Source organism: Mauremys mutica, chromosome 1, assembly GCF_020497125.1.
Source record: "Mauremys mutica isolate MM-2020 ecotype Southern chromosome 1, ASM2049712v1, whole genome shotgun sequence".
Taxonomy (NCBI): domain Eukaryota; kingdom Metazoa; phylum Chordata; order Testudines; family Geoemydidae; genus Mauremys; species Mauremys mutica.
Window position 1 is genome coordinate 206011687 of NC_059072.1, and position 15922 is coordinate 206027608.

At 53.8% G+C, this 15922-nt stretch overlaps 1 protein-coding gene and 1 long non-coding RNA gene across 2 annotated transcripts; both read right to left on the reverse strand.

The window, feature by feature from the left end:
• Nucleotides 1-1257: 1257 nt before the first annotated feature.
• LOC123355080 lies at nucleotides 1258-8095 on the reverse strand. Its single transcript, XM_044997422.1, has 10 exons — nucleotides 8090-8095; nucleotides 7874-8005; nucleotides 7437-7516; nucleotides 7073-7178; nucleotides 6639-6710; nucleotides 5341-5476; nucleotides 4472-4566; nucleotides 3835-3987; nucleotides 2872-3018; nucleotides 1258-1937 (listed from the first exon to the last, which is right to left on the reverse strand). Exons 1-9 carry the CDS (start codon nucleotides 8093-8095, stop codon nucleotides 2917-2919), a joined length of 882 nt encoding a protein of 293 aa, XP_044853357.1. The 3' UTR covers nucleotides 1258-1937; nucleotides 2872-2916.
• Nucleotides 8096-8439: 344 nt separating this feature from the next.
• On the reverse strand, nucleotides 8440-14209 carry LOC123367727. The gene is made up of 3 exons (XR_006578614.1): nucleotides 14058-14209; nucleotides 9630-9779; nucleotides 8440-8493 (listed from the first exon to the last, which is right to left on the reverse strand). It is a non-coding gene; the product is annotated as an uncharacterized LOC123367727 (long non-coding RNA).
• Between the last annotated feature and the right edge of the window lie 1713 nt (nucleotides 14210-15922).

Consider the following 15922-nt stretch of genomic DNA (forward strand, 5'->3'; position numbering starts at 1 on the left):
ACACATTTTTAGAAAAAAAAGAAAAAACCCTCCATTAAACAAGATTCTGTGAAACTAAGAGGTAATTTTAAACAGATTATTTTCATCTTGATTTGCACAGCGTACGACACCTTTTAACTCAGTACAGCAGAATGGACCAGACACTCAGTTGGTATAAATCACTGTAGCTCTGCTGATGCTGATGGATCTGTGACAACTGACGCCAGGTGATGATCTATTCTGATATTCCCAAACTCTGACATGCAGCGTTCAGGATAGTTTACGCAGTTGGTCCCATTTCACTGCAAGTTATTTTGTGAGAGAAAATGAAGACAACATTTTGGGGTCAAATGCATCAGCACTTTGAGAACAGAAAAGCAATCTTTTCTCTTGGTCGACAGAATGGATTTTGAAGCTTTCCTCAGGTATTAGAACTGAAAGAAAAATAGACCACTCACCTTAGTCTTTGCCCCGTAATGTTAAAACTTGTTGCAAGACAGCTCTCTCTTACTTGAACTCAAATGGATTGTGTCAGGGGTAATTGGAGGTGGGGTTTATTTGTTCTGCCAACACAAGAGGACAGAATTCATAGAATAGCAAGGTTGGAAGGGAACTCAGGAGGTATCTAGTCCAACCCCCTGCTCAAAGCAGGACCCTTCCCCAGACAGAATTTTACCTCCATTCCCTAGATAGCCTCCTCAAAGATTGAACTCACAATACTAGGTTTAGCAGGCCAATGCTCAAACCACTGAGCTAGCCCTCCTGAATCTCAGGTCAGACGCACCTGCAGCGGCAATGCATAAGTGAGTGCGCTGCATCAGCCCGGCGTTGGGCTCAGGGCTTTGGCCTTGGCAGCTTCTGGTCCAGTCACGTCTCCGGGTGCCTGGACTCAGAGCTTCTGGCCCCCTGTGGCTGCAGCCAGTGCTGGGGCACTGGGCTCAGGACTTTCATGCCCCTCCCAACTCCTGCCGGCGCTCTGGGTGCCTGGGCTCGGGGCTTCTGCCCGGCCTCTGCAGTGAGAGCTCGGGGCTTCCCTTGCAGTTCCTTCTGGGGCTCAAGGGTCCACTTCTCTGGGTGCCCCGAAAATGGTAGGAGCCGAGGTGATCCCAAGTAGTAGGTAGGAGCTGAGGTGCTGCCAACAGCAGGGCCCCATCTGCACATCTGGGAACCTCCTCCAGCTTCAGAAAGGTTGCTTCCAACCTTGCTATTCTATGAATTCTGTCCTCTTGTGTTGGCAGAACAAATAAACCCCACCTCCAATTACCCCTGACACAAGAGAGATCTGTCTTGCAACAAGTTTCTGTCGACCAAGAGAAAAAGATTGCTTTTCTGTTCTCAAAGTACTGATGCATTTGACCCTGCCCCAGAACTCACCCTGATTGGTCAGAATCTCCTCTTGGGGTGGTCCTGTCAGGACAAAACCGATCCTAATTGGTCGAGGGCAGTGAGAGGAGTTCCTAGAGGGGTCACAAGACCCACGTCGGGACGGGTCACCCTCCCACCCCAGAGCTCGCCCTGATCGGTCAAATCTCCTCTTGGGGTGGTCCTTCCAGGATGAAACCCATCCTGATTGGTAGAGGGTGGTGGGAGGAGTTCTTAGAGGGGTCACATGACACACCTGGCTTCCAGTCATGTGGCCGCCTTGACCACGAAGAAATACCCCCATGGGGCGGGACTTCCGGTGACAGGTGGGAGGGACTAGGGGGTCATGGGGCGGGGTTAGGCTTTGATTAATGGTGGGGCCTTTCTACTGCTGCCGGGTGTTGAGTATGTCTGGCAGAACCAGAGCCAGTGTCCATGTCCAGGCCACAGGTCGAAGTCGGGTGGTCAGAAGTACAAGCCAAAGTCCGTATCCATGCAAAGGTCGAATCCGTGTAGTCGAAATCAGAGGGGTTGGGGAAGATCAGGAGGAGGAAGAGGCAGTGCTGGAGTGGGTGAGTAGAGGGCCTGGAGCGAGGCTAGAGAAAGGCAAGGAGAATACTGAGGCAGGGTTCAGAACCCAAATCTGGAGCCAAGAAGGGTCACACCAAAGTCATAGCCAGAGACCGGAGTCAAGAGTCCAGCCAGAGTCAACAGCGAGAAACCAGTGGGCAGGGCAGGGCAGGGGGTACATGCGAGCGGGAATGAGGATGACTTACTGGAGGCCTGGAGACCCCTCATCGGGGGACTCCCTTCCTAGCAATAAGAGAAGGACAGCGGGATGACAAAGATGTCTCTGAACCTGGGGTCCAAGCCAAGGGGAGCTCCCATCCAGGCTGTGTGCCAGGACCCTGTCACCCTCCCTGTTCATTTCACACTCACAGACCCCCTGGCCGGAGGGGAGAATAAAGGGCAGAAGCGAAGGTGCCCCTGGGGGAAAGGCTCTAGGCCGGGACCCAGTCCACTTCCCAGATCTACACCCAGGATTGTGTGACCAGGCCCACAGCCCTTCCTCTGCGTCTCAGTTCCCACCTGCCAGATGGGGAGGCTCCTCCCCTGCCCCAGGGTGTTCGGGGGGAGTTTCATTCCTGGCTGGGAAGGGTTCAGAGACCAGGTGGGTGCATTGGGCCCCAGGTGGGGGATGGTCAGACATTCGCTGCGTCAGGGGTGACAGGGGCCATGGGAGGGTCTGAGCAGTGACGACGGGGGAGGGGCTCCATGTCAGGCCACCCCTCCCAGACTGCAATGGCTATTGAGCATAACCCCTGGCTCTGCGGATGCTCTCACTTCTGGGCCAGCCCCACTGCCTGATTCTTCCCAACCAGTATCTGGCCTGGCCCCAGCTCCAGGGGCCGGGGTGGGGCAGGGTGTCCAGAGCGAGGTGCTCGGCTTTGGTTTCTCTCAGTGCTGCGGGGGGCTCTATGGCCGCTCCCCCCAGCCCTTCCCCCCAGGCACAGTGAGACAGAGCAGTACCTGCGGCAGGGGGTGGGAGCTGGTCATGCGAGGGGGGGGGGGTCTTCAAGGCTGCCCCACGGAGCACAGCCCCTGCAGGGCATCGGGCACCTGGCCCAAGACCCTGATATTAAACAGCTGGACCATGATGTTGGCTGTGATGTCCCCCTGTTGCAAGGGAACAAGGATCAATCAGAGACTCCGACACCCACGAGAACAAAGGGTATTAACGGCACCGGGAGCCAGCAACATTTCCTCCCCACATCTGAGGGACGGATTCCCCCGCCCAACCCCCGAGACGAAATCTTCTCTCTTCTCTAGTGACTTCCATCCCCTCTCCCAACATTGTGGAATGAACTCCTGCCCCCACTCCTCTCAGTCCCCCCCTGAGAGCTGTTCTACCTCCCAACCCATCGGGAATCCAGCTCCGCTCCCCAGAGTCCCCTCAGCCACCCTCGCCCCCTCCAGCTGAGGGGCTGGGAGGCTTTGGGCAGTAGTGCCGGGGGGTGAGAGGAAGTGGACACCTTTCCACAAGGGATCCCCATGTCCTTAACGTGATGCCATGGGCAGTGGCTCTGGTGAATGGGGCACTTAAGCAGCCTCTGCTGACTGACTCCTCCAGTTCTCCCAGAGCAGGTGGGGGCTGGGATAACATGATACCAGAGCTCTAGGAACCGGCCTGAGGCCCCGAGGGTGATGAAAGGCTCACAGAGTTGGCTAGGGGAGTTGGCAGCCCCTAGCATGAGCAATGGCAGTGTGTCGTGTTGATGTGACGCCTGTTAGGAAATAGGCTTGCTGGAGAGCTGGGTCTGCCCTGCTTTGAGCTGCTCAGGGGACAAGCTGGCACCGACCAATGGCACCTGTCTGGGGTCACCCTCTCCTTGCTCCCTGGTCAGTGCATGGGGATGGGATGGGAGTGATTTTCAATGGCCTGGAGGTGAAAGGCCCTGGGGTTCCCTCCCCAGTTGACCCCTCTTTGGTTACCTCGTCCTCTAGCAGCTGGCCGGCTTCCCCCAAGATGGAATAGGTCAGCACCAGGCCAGCCTGGCTGACGCGGAGTAGGGGGTCGTGGATGGCCAGCAGCCCCGCCTCGAGGAAAGATCTTTTCTGCTCCTCCGTGAAGAGCTCGCCAAAGACCTAAAACCAAAAGAACCAGAGCCCTTACAAAGGCCCAGAACCAGGCTCCAAATCCCTCGAGTGTCTCACAAGGTGGAGAAGAGTCCTGGGGCAGCCAACCTTTGGGGTCCCATGGACCAGGAACCCCCTTCAGTAGGAGGCTGCAGGCACTGAGGCCTCAAAAAGCTCTTTCTGGAGCAGGATTCACCACAGGTGCCATGAGATGCTGGGAATGTGTCTGCGCGCTCTGGAACCCAGCTCACACAGACAACACAGGACCCCTACTGCTCCCAGCAGCGATAGCTCCTGCAGCTCACCCGCTAGAGGTTCGGGGTCTTTTAGATCTGGTTCATTCCCACGCCTCACCCCACGGACATTCCCAGGAGCCTCACATACTCTGTGGAAATAAGGAGCAGGCTCTTGCCCTGTGTCCATGACACACTCACTGCAGGGGGAGACAGCTCCACACCTGAGCTACTGCAATGCACCGGCCGAGAGTCCTTACCTCTCCCACCCTGGCCAGATTTCTATACCCCAGGCGCTCGGGGTCATGGAGCCCGTCCCGGCACCACAGGTGTGGGGCCTCTCTGGTGTTGAGCCCTGGGGGAGAAAGACACACCCGTTGGGGAGGTTTGGCCTTCCGCTTTCAGTGCCTGTTTCCTTCTGGTGCACACTGGCCAGGCTCCTCGTGGCATCCGCGGCCGAATGGAATCGCAGGGTCCATGCCAGGCGGGTTAGTACCAGAAGGGGGATTTGTTTCAGCCATCACAGTAATCATGTGACCCTTACTGTCACTGTGCTCTGGGAGTGGGTGCCTGTTCATGGGGGTGTCTAATACTGTGAACCCCCCACACCCACTGAAGTCAGGATCTGGCCCTGGCTACCCGACTGGTGACACCCTACAAGCTTTGTGTCCATCTCCTGTGGTGCCTGCTCCTGCCCCTGCCCTCATGATGGGCTCTTTCCCTCCATGTGTCTCAATAGCTCCGTTCCTGTCCCCTCACGAGCTGCCTGCCCCGTACGGGGGTGGGCTGATTTCCCTGGGCTGGGGGACAGAGCCGGGCTATGAGATAAAGCAGCCAATTTCCTTGGCACTTTCACACTCATCTCCCTAATTCAGAGAGAGGGGGAGAGAAAGAGTCACCATCTAAGCTGGGGTCGGTCTCAGAGGAGGGGGCTTCTTTCTGTAGGGTCCCATTGCCCAGCAGAGGGAGTCTCAAAGGAGGGGCCTTGTTTCTATTGGGGTTCCTCTTCCCCGCTACAGCGGGTCTAATCAAAGAGGCCTTAGGTCTAGAGGGGTCCCAATGGCCAGCTGGAGCTAGTCTCCCAGAGGCTCGTTTCCATGGGGTTCCATTGCCCAGCTGGGTTTCTTACCCCTCTTCTGAAGCAGGAGCCAGAAAAGCCAATATATCCCACCCCTGGCATGCCGACTGATGTCACTGGCTGGGTGGGATACACAGAGACCCAGCTGCAGCACGAATTCACCTGCCTTGGAAAAGGCGGAGGAGGTCTGGTGGAAGGAGAAGGAGAGGGGAATCCATCAACATTCTCCCTTCAGCTCCCCAGTGCCCCTGGACCTGAGCTCTGCTCCCACCCCTCTGTAGGAGGCCCTGGGGGACAGGAGCGACAGCCCTCTTCCTCTCTGTCCCCAAGGGAGCTTGGAGCAAAGGGAGCAGGGCAAGGGCCCTCGCTGAGCAGTCACTGCCTCACTGCTCCAGAATAACAAGGGCCCTGAGGCCAGGCACGACCCTGCCAGCCAGCGGCCTATGGAACGCAATCCCTTACGGACCCAGGTGGGACCAATTAGCCAGGGGATGAGGAACTTGACTCTGCAGGATGCTGGGGTCAGAGGTCACTTACGTCAAATCCAGGCAGGGAGGTGGCAAACTGGAGCAGGGCTGCGCTGGTCTGTACGGCCCTGGCTCTCTCCTGGGTGTTGTTTGACAGGAGAGAGGGATGGACGTGCTGCGGGAGAAGGAGGCAGGGGAGGGTCAGCGGGCAGGCGTACATGCTCTACAAACCAGCCTCTCCCCCTCTCCAAGGGGCTCAGACTTTGTGCTCAGGGTGGAGTAGCCGAGCCCTGGTGGCAGAGTTTGAAAAGGGGGTTCATGACACTGCCCACGTCTTGCTGGGCACAAGCTGCTTGTCTCTCCAGGCTGGGACAATGGTCAGTCTTGGGGCTGGACTATTTGCTCTGAACCCCTGATCCATGAACAGCACGTCGGGATCAAGGCACATGCCCTGGACCCCAGACCCAACTTGCAAAGGCCTCGGTACGATGGATGGAACAGCCCTGAGGACAATCCCTCCGGGAACTGCAGTGTCCCTAGGACATAAGAGCTGATTCCCTGAGGCTCCTCCTGTATCTCAGGGTCTCCCTAGAGAGGAGCCAGTGACTTTTCTCTGAGGCCCATGTCCTGCATCTCACAGAGGTTTCAGTCTCTCAGGCCCCAGCCAGGCCTGGTGCTCACTGTTAGTGCTTAATGCAACCGTGCAGAGCTCTGACTCATAGTCCCAGCTCCTTCCCCCTGCACTGGCAGCTCTGGGAAAGTGTGGCCGGCTGGGTCCAAGCTGGGAGGACACAATGGAAACGTGGCTCTTCTAGTCTCTCTTTTGCTGCCCACCCACAGGGTTCAGGGGCAATTCCACCCCAGACCGTCCATTCTACTCACCTCCAGGAGGTGCTGCAGCTTCTCCACGGTGGGGGTCTCTGTCAGAAGGCCCCTGAGCAGGATGTCCAGGCTCTGCAAGAGTTCATGGCCGGATGCCTGCTGCCTCGTCAATCCTTGTTCTTAGCAGTTCTCTGTGCAGGGCCTGGTACCCAGCAGAGTATGGCCCAGCCAAACTGCAATGGGTGGGAGGTAGGATCGCCGGGAGAGTCCAGGCAGGAGATCAGAGAATGAGGAGAGGAGGGAAGGCTGGGATCAGCCATGGAGGGGTAACGCAATCCCCTCTGGAGGGACGGGGCCCCCCCTGCCAGTTTGTCCCGGGCCTGTTCCCAGCTCTGCCCACCCCTCCCCTATTCTCAGCAGCTCCATCAAAGCGAGGGAGCAGGGACCAGAGCCTGCTCCTGCTCCTGGGCCAGAGAGGTAGGATCAGGACCTACCCGGAAGTGTGTGGTGCCCTGCCCAGTGCCCAGGGTGTACATCCTGTTCAGAAGAGCCCGCGGGAGGCGAGATTCTAGCTCCAGGGCGAGCGGTGGCTTCAGTTTGCTGGCAGGAGAGAGGAGCCCATGTTACACTTTGCAGCACCAGCGTGGCGCTGGCACTGCCATGGACATGATCCCCTCCCTACGTTCCTGGACTGAAATCAACCCCCCGGCAAGGAAAACGGGGACGCTCCCGCCTCCTCTGCTGGGGGATGGGAACAGCCACAGCAGGGGGGAACCTAGACGGGGGAGGAGCTGTGACTCCCGGCTCTGGGCCCGGTCAGCACCAGGGTTAGGGCAGCTGGACGGAGGGTCCTGGTACCTGAGACTGCAAACTGCGGCCATGGAGCTGGGCATGATGGAGCTTGGCTCTGACGGACCAGGGAGATTTTCAATCAGCTCCTGGGAGACCCCAAGGAAACAAAACTGCATGTGAGACTCAGGCCCTGCAGACGCACTGGCACTTCCCCGGGAGGAGCTTAAAGTGCTCTGCAGAAACAGCCAGTGTCACCCCCACCCCCAACCAGCTGGGCCCCCCATTCCTCCCTTCCATCAAACTTCCTTCCCCCTCTCACCCCCAACTCCTCCCTCCCCTCCCGCACTGCCAGCTCCCCATCAGTGTCACAATTCTCCCCTTCCCTGCTCCCCAGCCCTCCGCCCCAGGACCCCCTGTCTTCTGCTTCCCGCTCCGGCCCCACTAATGCTTCCTCCCATATCGGGCTCCCTCGCTCCAGGGGCCGAGCACGGGGTCCCACTCACCGCAATGCTCTCCACGAGGGCCGCCTTGGAGACCGGGGGCTCCAGGGTGTCCCGCCCCTGCTTCTGTGCCGAGAACCAGAGACGCGGCACAGCGTGGAGGAAGCGGAGCTGTTTGGCCCTGTCCGCCACCAGCTAGGAGTGGCGGGGGAGAGAGAGAGAGAGCCTGTTACATAGGGACCTCTGCGCCCAACCCAAACCAGCTCCAGGGCTCAGGACCTCCATGGGGTTGGACAGGGAAAGCTGCCCCCTTCCCGAAACCGGTGTAGCCCTGCACAGACATGGGGTTGGAACTGGGACAGTGTCTGCAGGGAGCGGAAACCTTGGCCTGTGTGGGACAAATGTCCCCACTTTGGGGTGCCAGATAACAGAGGAGATGTGTCCCCCCATTGGGGGTGAGGGATTCTCTGGGACAAGCCCCCCTTCCCAGGGTGAGGATGGAACAAGGAGCAGGACAGACTGGGGGGCAGCGCAGCTGGGGGATTTTTGTACCTCAGCTCTGCCCTGGAGGTGCTGCTGGATCACCAAGATGGAGGACAAATCCTCCTCCTCCTCCTCTTCTTCCTCCTCCTCCTGCTCCTCCTCCTCCTCCTCAGGCCACGACACCTGGGCACTGGGGGTGTCTGCACCAGGGAGGGAAGGAGAAAGTTTAATCCCTTCTGCTGCTGGGGGATGCAGTGGACAGAGAAGGCTCCATGTTTCCCCTTTCTCTGTAAGGAGCCCCATGGCGGCGAGGGCCCCACCCTGCCCCTCCCAGAGATGCCCTCAGCCCCATCAGCCTCAGGGCCCCGTGGCAGTCAGCCCCCCCACACAACATGATCAGGGGAGGCTGGAGCTCCCCGACTCCACCCAGCATCCCCAGTCATGGGCGTGGCTGTGCCACCCCCACTGGTGTTAGTGGGGCTCACGTGGGTCAGTCCCGGCGCCTTGGCGAGCTGATGGGCACAGGGTGTTACTAGTCCCCCACCGCCCCAGTCCTCCTCCCTTTCCCCTGGGTCTCCCCTCACCTCCAAAGAGGGAGCCTAGCAACACAGGGCTGCCAGACACCACGGAGGAGCTGCTGGCCCCGCAGGAGAATACAGAGCTGCTGGTGTTTGTCCCGCAGTTGCTCAACTCCTGCTCTGGGCTGGGAGGAGGCGCCACAACTGCCAGGGTGGGGCAGGCAGGAGGCTCCTCTGGGGCCAGGGTGGGGCTGGCGGGAGGCTCCTCTGGGGCCAGGGTGGGGCTGGCGGGAGGCTCCTCTGGGGCCCGGGTGGTTGGCGGCTCCTGCTGGGCCCTGGGGCACAGCTCCTGGCTCCTTGGCTTCCTGCAAAGGAAGCCCCAGAGCTGCCTTCCCCAGCTCCTGCCCTCCCCTGGCTCTCTCCTCCACAGCTGAACCCGGGGCCACCTCCATTTCTGCCCAGAAGGCCCGCGGGGACAGAGGGGCCGCTCTCCTCCTGGGCAGGCTGGCTGATGTTTGCAGCCGGCTCTGGAGCCACCTGCCCGGCATTCCTCCTGAGCATCCGCCTGATTCGCTCCATCCTGGAACTGAGTGGGGAGCAGCCATGACTCTGGCTTCAAAGCAGCCTCTCATTAACGAGCCTGCCTGCTCCCCTGCCCACCTCCCCTCTGCTGAGGCAATTTCTCCTCCCGACACATCCCACCCCAGGGCACAGGAACCCTCAACCTGAGGAACAAACCCTGACAAGGGACGGGCTGGGAGCCCTAGTGGTTGGATAGTCCCACCACACGGGGGATGGCTCTGGAGAACTCCACTTACTTGCTCTAGATCGGATGGATCTGGATGGCAGATGCTCAGGGTTGCTCCTCCGTTCACCCTCCTCGATCTCCGCACCCAGGTGGCTGGCAACGGGTGCCGCTCAATGCCCTGCCAGCAGGGCAAGGGGTAGAAGCCAGAGATTGAAACTGGCTGTGAAAACAATACAATGCAACTAGCGGAACACTCCTGGGACACTCCATAGCTGTACCGGGGGCCACCTCCATTTGGGCCCAGAAGGTGCCTCAGGGTCAGCTAGGGGAGCTGGGGTCTTCCTCCTCCTCCAGAAAGCCAGAGCTGGGAAGTGCCAGCAGGACTCAATTCCCAGTCTCCCTGGCTCCGAGTGGGACCTGTTGTAGTGACTGACGGATTTGCTCCTTGTCCCCCATCCAAAGCCAATAAGACATCTCTGGGTTGGCAGTCATGAGTTAGACCTTCTCAGCACCCCTCTGTCTCCCGCAGCCCCCAGCTGTTCCTTGGATTGCGGTGGCTTGGACGGTAACAGGACTGGATATTGTTACTGGCTCACTGGGTGGTTCTAGCCAATGAGGGTCTCAGTCTAGCCTCAGAGGCCCACACCCCCAGACACTACAGGTCAGGGTGGATTGATTTCATTCCAAAGGTTTTGTAGTTGTATTTTTGAGTTATTTTCCTAATGAGGGATTGATTCTCATGAAATTCTTAGTGGTGGCCGATGACAGAACACGGAGCAATGGTCTCAAGTTGCACTGTGAAAGGCTTAGCTTGGATATTAGTTCACTAGGAGGGTGGTGAAGCCCTGGAATGGGTTCCCTAGGGAGGTGGTGGAATCTCCATCCTTACAAGTTTTTAAAGGTCAGCTTGACAAAGCCCTGGCTGGGATGATGAAGTTGGGGTTGGGGTTGGTCCTGCTTTGAGCAGGGGGGTTGGACTAGATACCTCCTGAGGTCTGGTCCAGCCCTAGTCTTCTATGATGCTAGGAATAGGGATCCATTCAAACATGTTGACTTGCTGGTTTTGCAGGATACATACAAACAAAAAGGTTGACTGAACCATTTGTTTTCATTTCAAACAAAACTGGGGTAAAGAAGTATCTCTAGTTCGTGCACTGAACTGATTGTTCCTGCTCATAATGTCCTTCCAGATTTTGGAAGTAGTAGCTCACATCTCCTCCTCTCTAGCGTTTATTCATATATTACAAGAGGAAAAGAAGCCTTCATCCTTTTTCAACTCCCAATCAGTTTCTTACATTTGAATGAAGTAGCTGCATCAACTGGAATGAAGAAAATAGTCTTTCTGCACCTGCAGAAGAGGCTAGTGCTGCCAAAATCTGGCCGAGTGTTTCAATAACTTCTGGACCCCCAGGTGCTTAGGCAATGACTTCCAACAGTTCAGTGCTTTGACTTCCTCTGACACTTGGCAGCAAACATGGACTTCTTCATGTAGGTATTTATTTAAATTACTTTAATAGGCTGGAGCAACTAGAGGCCTTAACATCACTTGTCATCGTTTCAAATTTTATACTTGATAGGTTTTAAAAAAAACTTTCAATATACATTTTAAAAACCCAGTTTCAATTTTAAAAAAATCTCTTTCTGGTGGGGGGGTTGGGTTGTGAAAAAGCCATTGATTGGTCTTGCCCTTGATTTTAGAAGAACTACTTCATCTGAGAGAATCAGAAACTGCTTGTATTCTAGTCAAGGAGAGGAGGCAGCAAAATTCATCCTAGCAGTAATTTGTTGGGCCTTATTTGCTCAGTCTCAAACAAACAAGTGTGCAAAACTCTAGCTAGTCTCTTTTATGTAGGCCCAGCTAAGAGGTGGTAGGAGGGGCAGGAATGCTGTCTCTGTCCCGGATCCAGTAGCAATTGCACAGGATATTGCCACAAAATCTACATTTTACTGCCAAACTCTCTAAGCCATTCCTCTCCTGCGCTTCCTGGTTTCTAAGTTTCAAATCCACAAAACCTTCCCCTTGACAGTCACTGCCCAGGTGGTGCAGCAGGCAGAGGAACCTGAGCAGTAACATTGTGACACCAGAGGTAACTCAGCCACCTGTCGCTCCCTGACTCCACTAACCCGGAGCATAAACCCGAAGCCTGAGCCCTGCCATGGGCATCGCCCCCACGGAAACCTGCAGGCTCATTTACTGACTTATGCAAATCACCTGTGGAGAGTTAGCACTGACTGGCTGAATTCACTCTCAAGTCACAATGCCCTTCAGCTTACAGTACTAATGGAAGGGGCACAGGGTGGAAATCAGGCTTTTCTGGTGGCCCATTTTCCAGTTGAGAAGAAGGGACAAGAGGGAAGGAGGAGGAGGGAAGCAAAATGGCCACATTCCAAACGCCCCCAGCGAGTCACAGATTAATTCCAAGCCCAGAGGAAACCACTGTCGTCTGACTTTCTGTTTCACTTCGGCCATAGAATGTGCCTCAAAATAATTCCCATAGGAATTAGAGCAGATATTTTAGTAAAACACACGAGCTTGATTTTAAAAGAGGCCAGTTGTGGAAAATCCAGCACAACCCTCAGTCAATTGCTCCAAACTCTGAGGTTAAAAATGCTCCTCGCCTTCTTTCCAATGTGTATTGGTCTAGCTTCAACTTCCAGCCATTGTCTGCTCAGAACCTTTATCTGGTAAAGGGAAGATGGAGACTTGCTGCAGCAAGGCTCCAGGGCTCTGCGAGGTTCCCCCCTGCCCCAAATCCTTGTCCTGCCTGGCTGTTGGCAAGGGAGCTCTGTGAGGTCACAAACGCCTCATTCATAGAATCATAGACTATCAGGGTTGGTAGGGACCTCAGGAGGTATCTAGTCCAACCCCCTGCTCAAAGCAGGACCAATTCCCAACTAATTGTCTTTGCTCAATGGGCTGAGTTCCTGCCAAAGGCCTTTGTGAAGTCACTGCCGCACCTACCTTTCCCTGGCAGGCCTGATGTCTGCCCCTGGCCAGCCCAGCTGGATGTTTGAGCTGCACCCCAGATCACCCCACTGGCTCAATATTGATTCTGGGGAGCAAGCAGGCCACCCAGTAAAACAGCAGAGTCTGTTCCACACCCCACACTGAGTTTTTCATAGAGGCATCGGTTGTGAAACAATTCAGTCTCCTAATGTGGCCTCTATTTCACGGGCTATGAAATTTCACACTCTTAGCACCCTATTCAGCCCAATTGCTTGTAATTCACTAAAAGGCACCTTCCCCACCAGTTATGATGGTAGGACACCAGGAAACAGAGACTCCACCTCTCCCCTGGGTAATTTGTTCCAGTGGCTAGTCTCCCTCACTGTCAAAATTACATTGGAAATTGACAATCTCTGATAAGGGCCAAATTTATGACAATCTTTTAAATAATTTAAATAGAAGAGAAAAAATAACATTCAGTAGAACATGTTCACTGCCAAGTTTTTCAGACAGTCGCACCACTGATGTGATAGTTAAGGCCCTGGAAGCAAAGTTAGCTGAAATGCTAACCCAGCTTTGGGCAGCAGTAAAGGTGCAGAAAATATTGTCTTCCTTTCAGTTTATTCAAATCGTTCAGTTCAATCGATTAGTTTGTTGAAATTCAAGAAAGCCATTGGGAATTCACAAAACAGGCAAACTTGTTTTCCTCCCTCAATCTAGGGATGAACACTAGGGGATAGATCTACTGGTTCATCAATCTAGAAACTCGTGGAGACAAGAATGTATCATTTCACTTCACTAACCACACATCAAATTGCCTTTGTTTAAGAAATCTGTTAGTTTGAAATGCAAAACATTTTGATATAACTTCTTTCTTATGCTTCTCTTTCTAGCTCTGGCATGACCTTGCTGTGTGACCAAAGAGAGGTCACTTCTTTTCTCTTTCCCTCGGTATCATGGGGGATGGAGAAAATTCTCTCAGTCCTAGCAGGAGAGAGATTGAGCAAGTCAGGCGTGTTAGGGCCCTCGTGCTCTAAAGGACAATGGGCGATTGTTGTTTGGGGCAAGAATCACGACGGATTTGTTACTTGTCCCCCAACCAAAGCCAATAACACATTCTGTATTTTCAGTCATGAGTTAGACCTTCTCAGCACCCCTCTGTCTCCCGCAGCTCTCAGGTGTTCCTTGGATTAGAGAGGCCTGGATGCTAAGAGAACTGGAATTATTTTACTGGCTTCCTGGATGTTACTAGCCCATGAGGGTCTCAGTCTGGCCCCCAAGGCCCACACCCCCAGACACTAAAGATCAGGAGGGGTTGATTTCACTCAAAGTTTTTTGTATTTCCATTTTTGAATTATTTTCCTAATGAAAGATTGATTCTCATGAAATCTTAGAGCTGGTAGATGACAGAACAAGGAGCAATGCTCTCAAGTTGCAGTGTGGAAGGCTCGGATATTAGCAAAACCTTTTTCCCTAGGAGGGTGGTGATGCCTTTGAATCTGCTAGGATAGAGTCCCCTATCTTGTACTTAGAGCCTATATTTTTTCTTACCTTCTACACAGATGACAATGTCTTTGAAACAAATCCACTAGGGAATGAAAAACACACGCACAGAATCTCCTGCACACCAACGTCTCTTGGTCCTGAGGGAGAGAGCGCGAGCTGGAGGCTTGCTGCAGCAAGGCTAGAGGGCTCTCCGAGGTTCCCCCTGCCCCGCATCCCTGTCCTGCCTGGCTATTGGCAAGGGAGCTCTGTGAGGTCACAGACGCCTCATCATCTTTGCCCAATAGGCTGAGTTCCTGCCAAAGGCCTTTGTGAAGTCACTGCCACACCCACCTGTCCCTGGCAGGCCTGATGTCTGCCCCTGGCCAGCCCAGCTGGATGTTTGAGCTGCACCCCGGATCACCCCACTTGCTCAATATTGATTCTGGGGAGCAAGCAGGCCACCCAGTAAAACAGCAGAGTCTGTTCCGCACCCCACACTGAGTTTTTCATAGAGGTTATGACACAATTCAATCTCCTAATCTGGCCTCTATTTCACAGGCTATGAAATTTCACACACTTTGCACCATATGAAGCCCAATTGCTTGTAAGTCACTAAAAGGCACCTTCCCAACCAGTTATGATGGTAGGACACCAGGAAACAGAGACTCCACCTCTCCCCTGGGTAATTTGTTCCAGTGGCTAGTCTCCCTCACTGTCAAAAATGTGTGCCTACATCTCATTTGAATTTCTCTGGCTTCAGCTGGCAGCTGTTGGTTCTTGTAGTGCCTTTTTTGGCTAGATCGAATTAGCCCTGCCCCATGAAATGCAATCTTCCCGTCCTGCTGGACCCCCCAGCCAGGAGAATCCAGTAGGGGCCTCCTAGCTGTTTCTCTGCCCGGCTGGTGACAGAACTTCCTCTCTGTGGGGATATAGCTAACCACACAAATAAATTATGCCTACAGGAAAACTTAGTTCATGTTGAGATCTGTATGTACTGCATGGGAAAATGTGGGGAGGATAGTGAATGAAAATAAGATACATTTTCCCTCAGGAGCAAGTTTCTAATTTTTTCTTTTGATTACTCAAGTTAAATAGTTCTAACTTGCATATGTACAAAGACTTTTCTTTTGCCTGAGTAAAGCCTGCAGGATTAGGGCAAAAATTGACTAATCATGACTTTTTCACACGTACCAGAAAAACAGCTAAATACACGATCCAACAGATAGTTTGATATGCTAAACTATCTGTTAGATCCTGTATTTAGCTATGACACTCTTAAGTAACTTTCTCGGCCCTGAAGAAGAGCTCAATGTAGCTCAAAAGCTTGTGTCTCTGAGCAGCAGAATTTGGTCTAATAAAAGATATTACCTCACCCACTTTGTGTCTCTCAAGTCAGAAATAGACATTCCTTTGAAAGGGCCTTAAATATGTAGGGGTGTTGAGTGAATGAGGGAGGAAGAACAAACACATCTCTCAATTGTTCTCTTCTGAGACCATCCACAAAACAGTATGTATAACAGCCCTGCAGCATGCTGCCCTTCCCACAAAGTGACAAAATGAGTCATTCCCTTATCATTCTAGCATCTCAAACTTATTTGCATTGAGTACGTTTCACCTTTAATTTGCTGTTGAACTAAACGTGATAAAATTGTATCTCTTTCAGAGTGCAGAACAAGAGCCCTTCCAGGAATGACTGTTTGGAAATGATAAACACTAAAATTTAGTTTTAAACAGTCTTTAATATGGTATGGCCCCTCACAGTGTATTCAACATACAGTTCTATGCTACCAACTAAGTATTTTCTCTCTTCACTTATTTTATTCTTCAGAACACAATTTTTTATGCCAGCACTGTGGTAAAAGGTTTGTTTAACCAAAGGCTACTCAGAGATTACATTAGGCATAATTGGAAGTTAAAGCTGCTTTCAATTT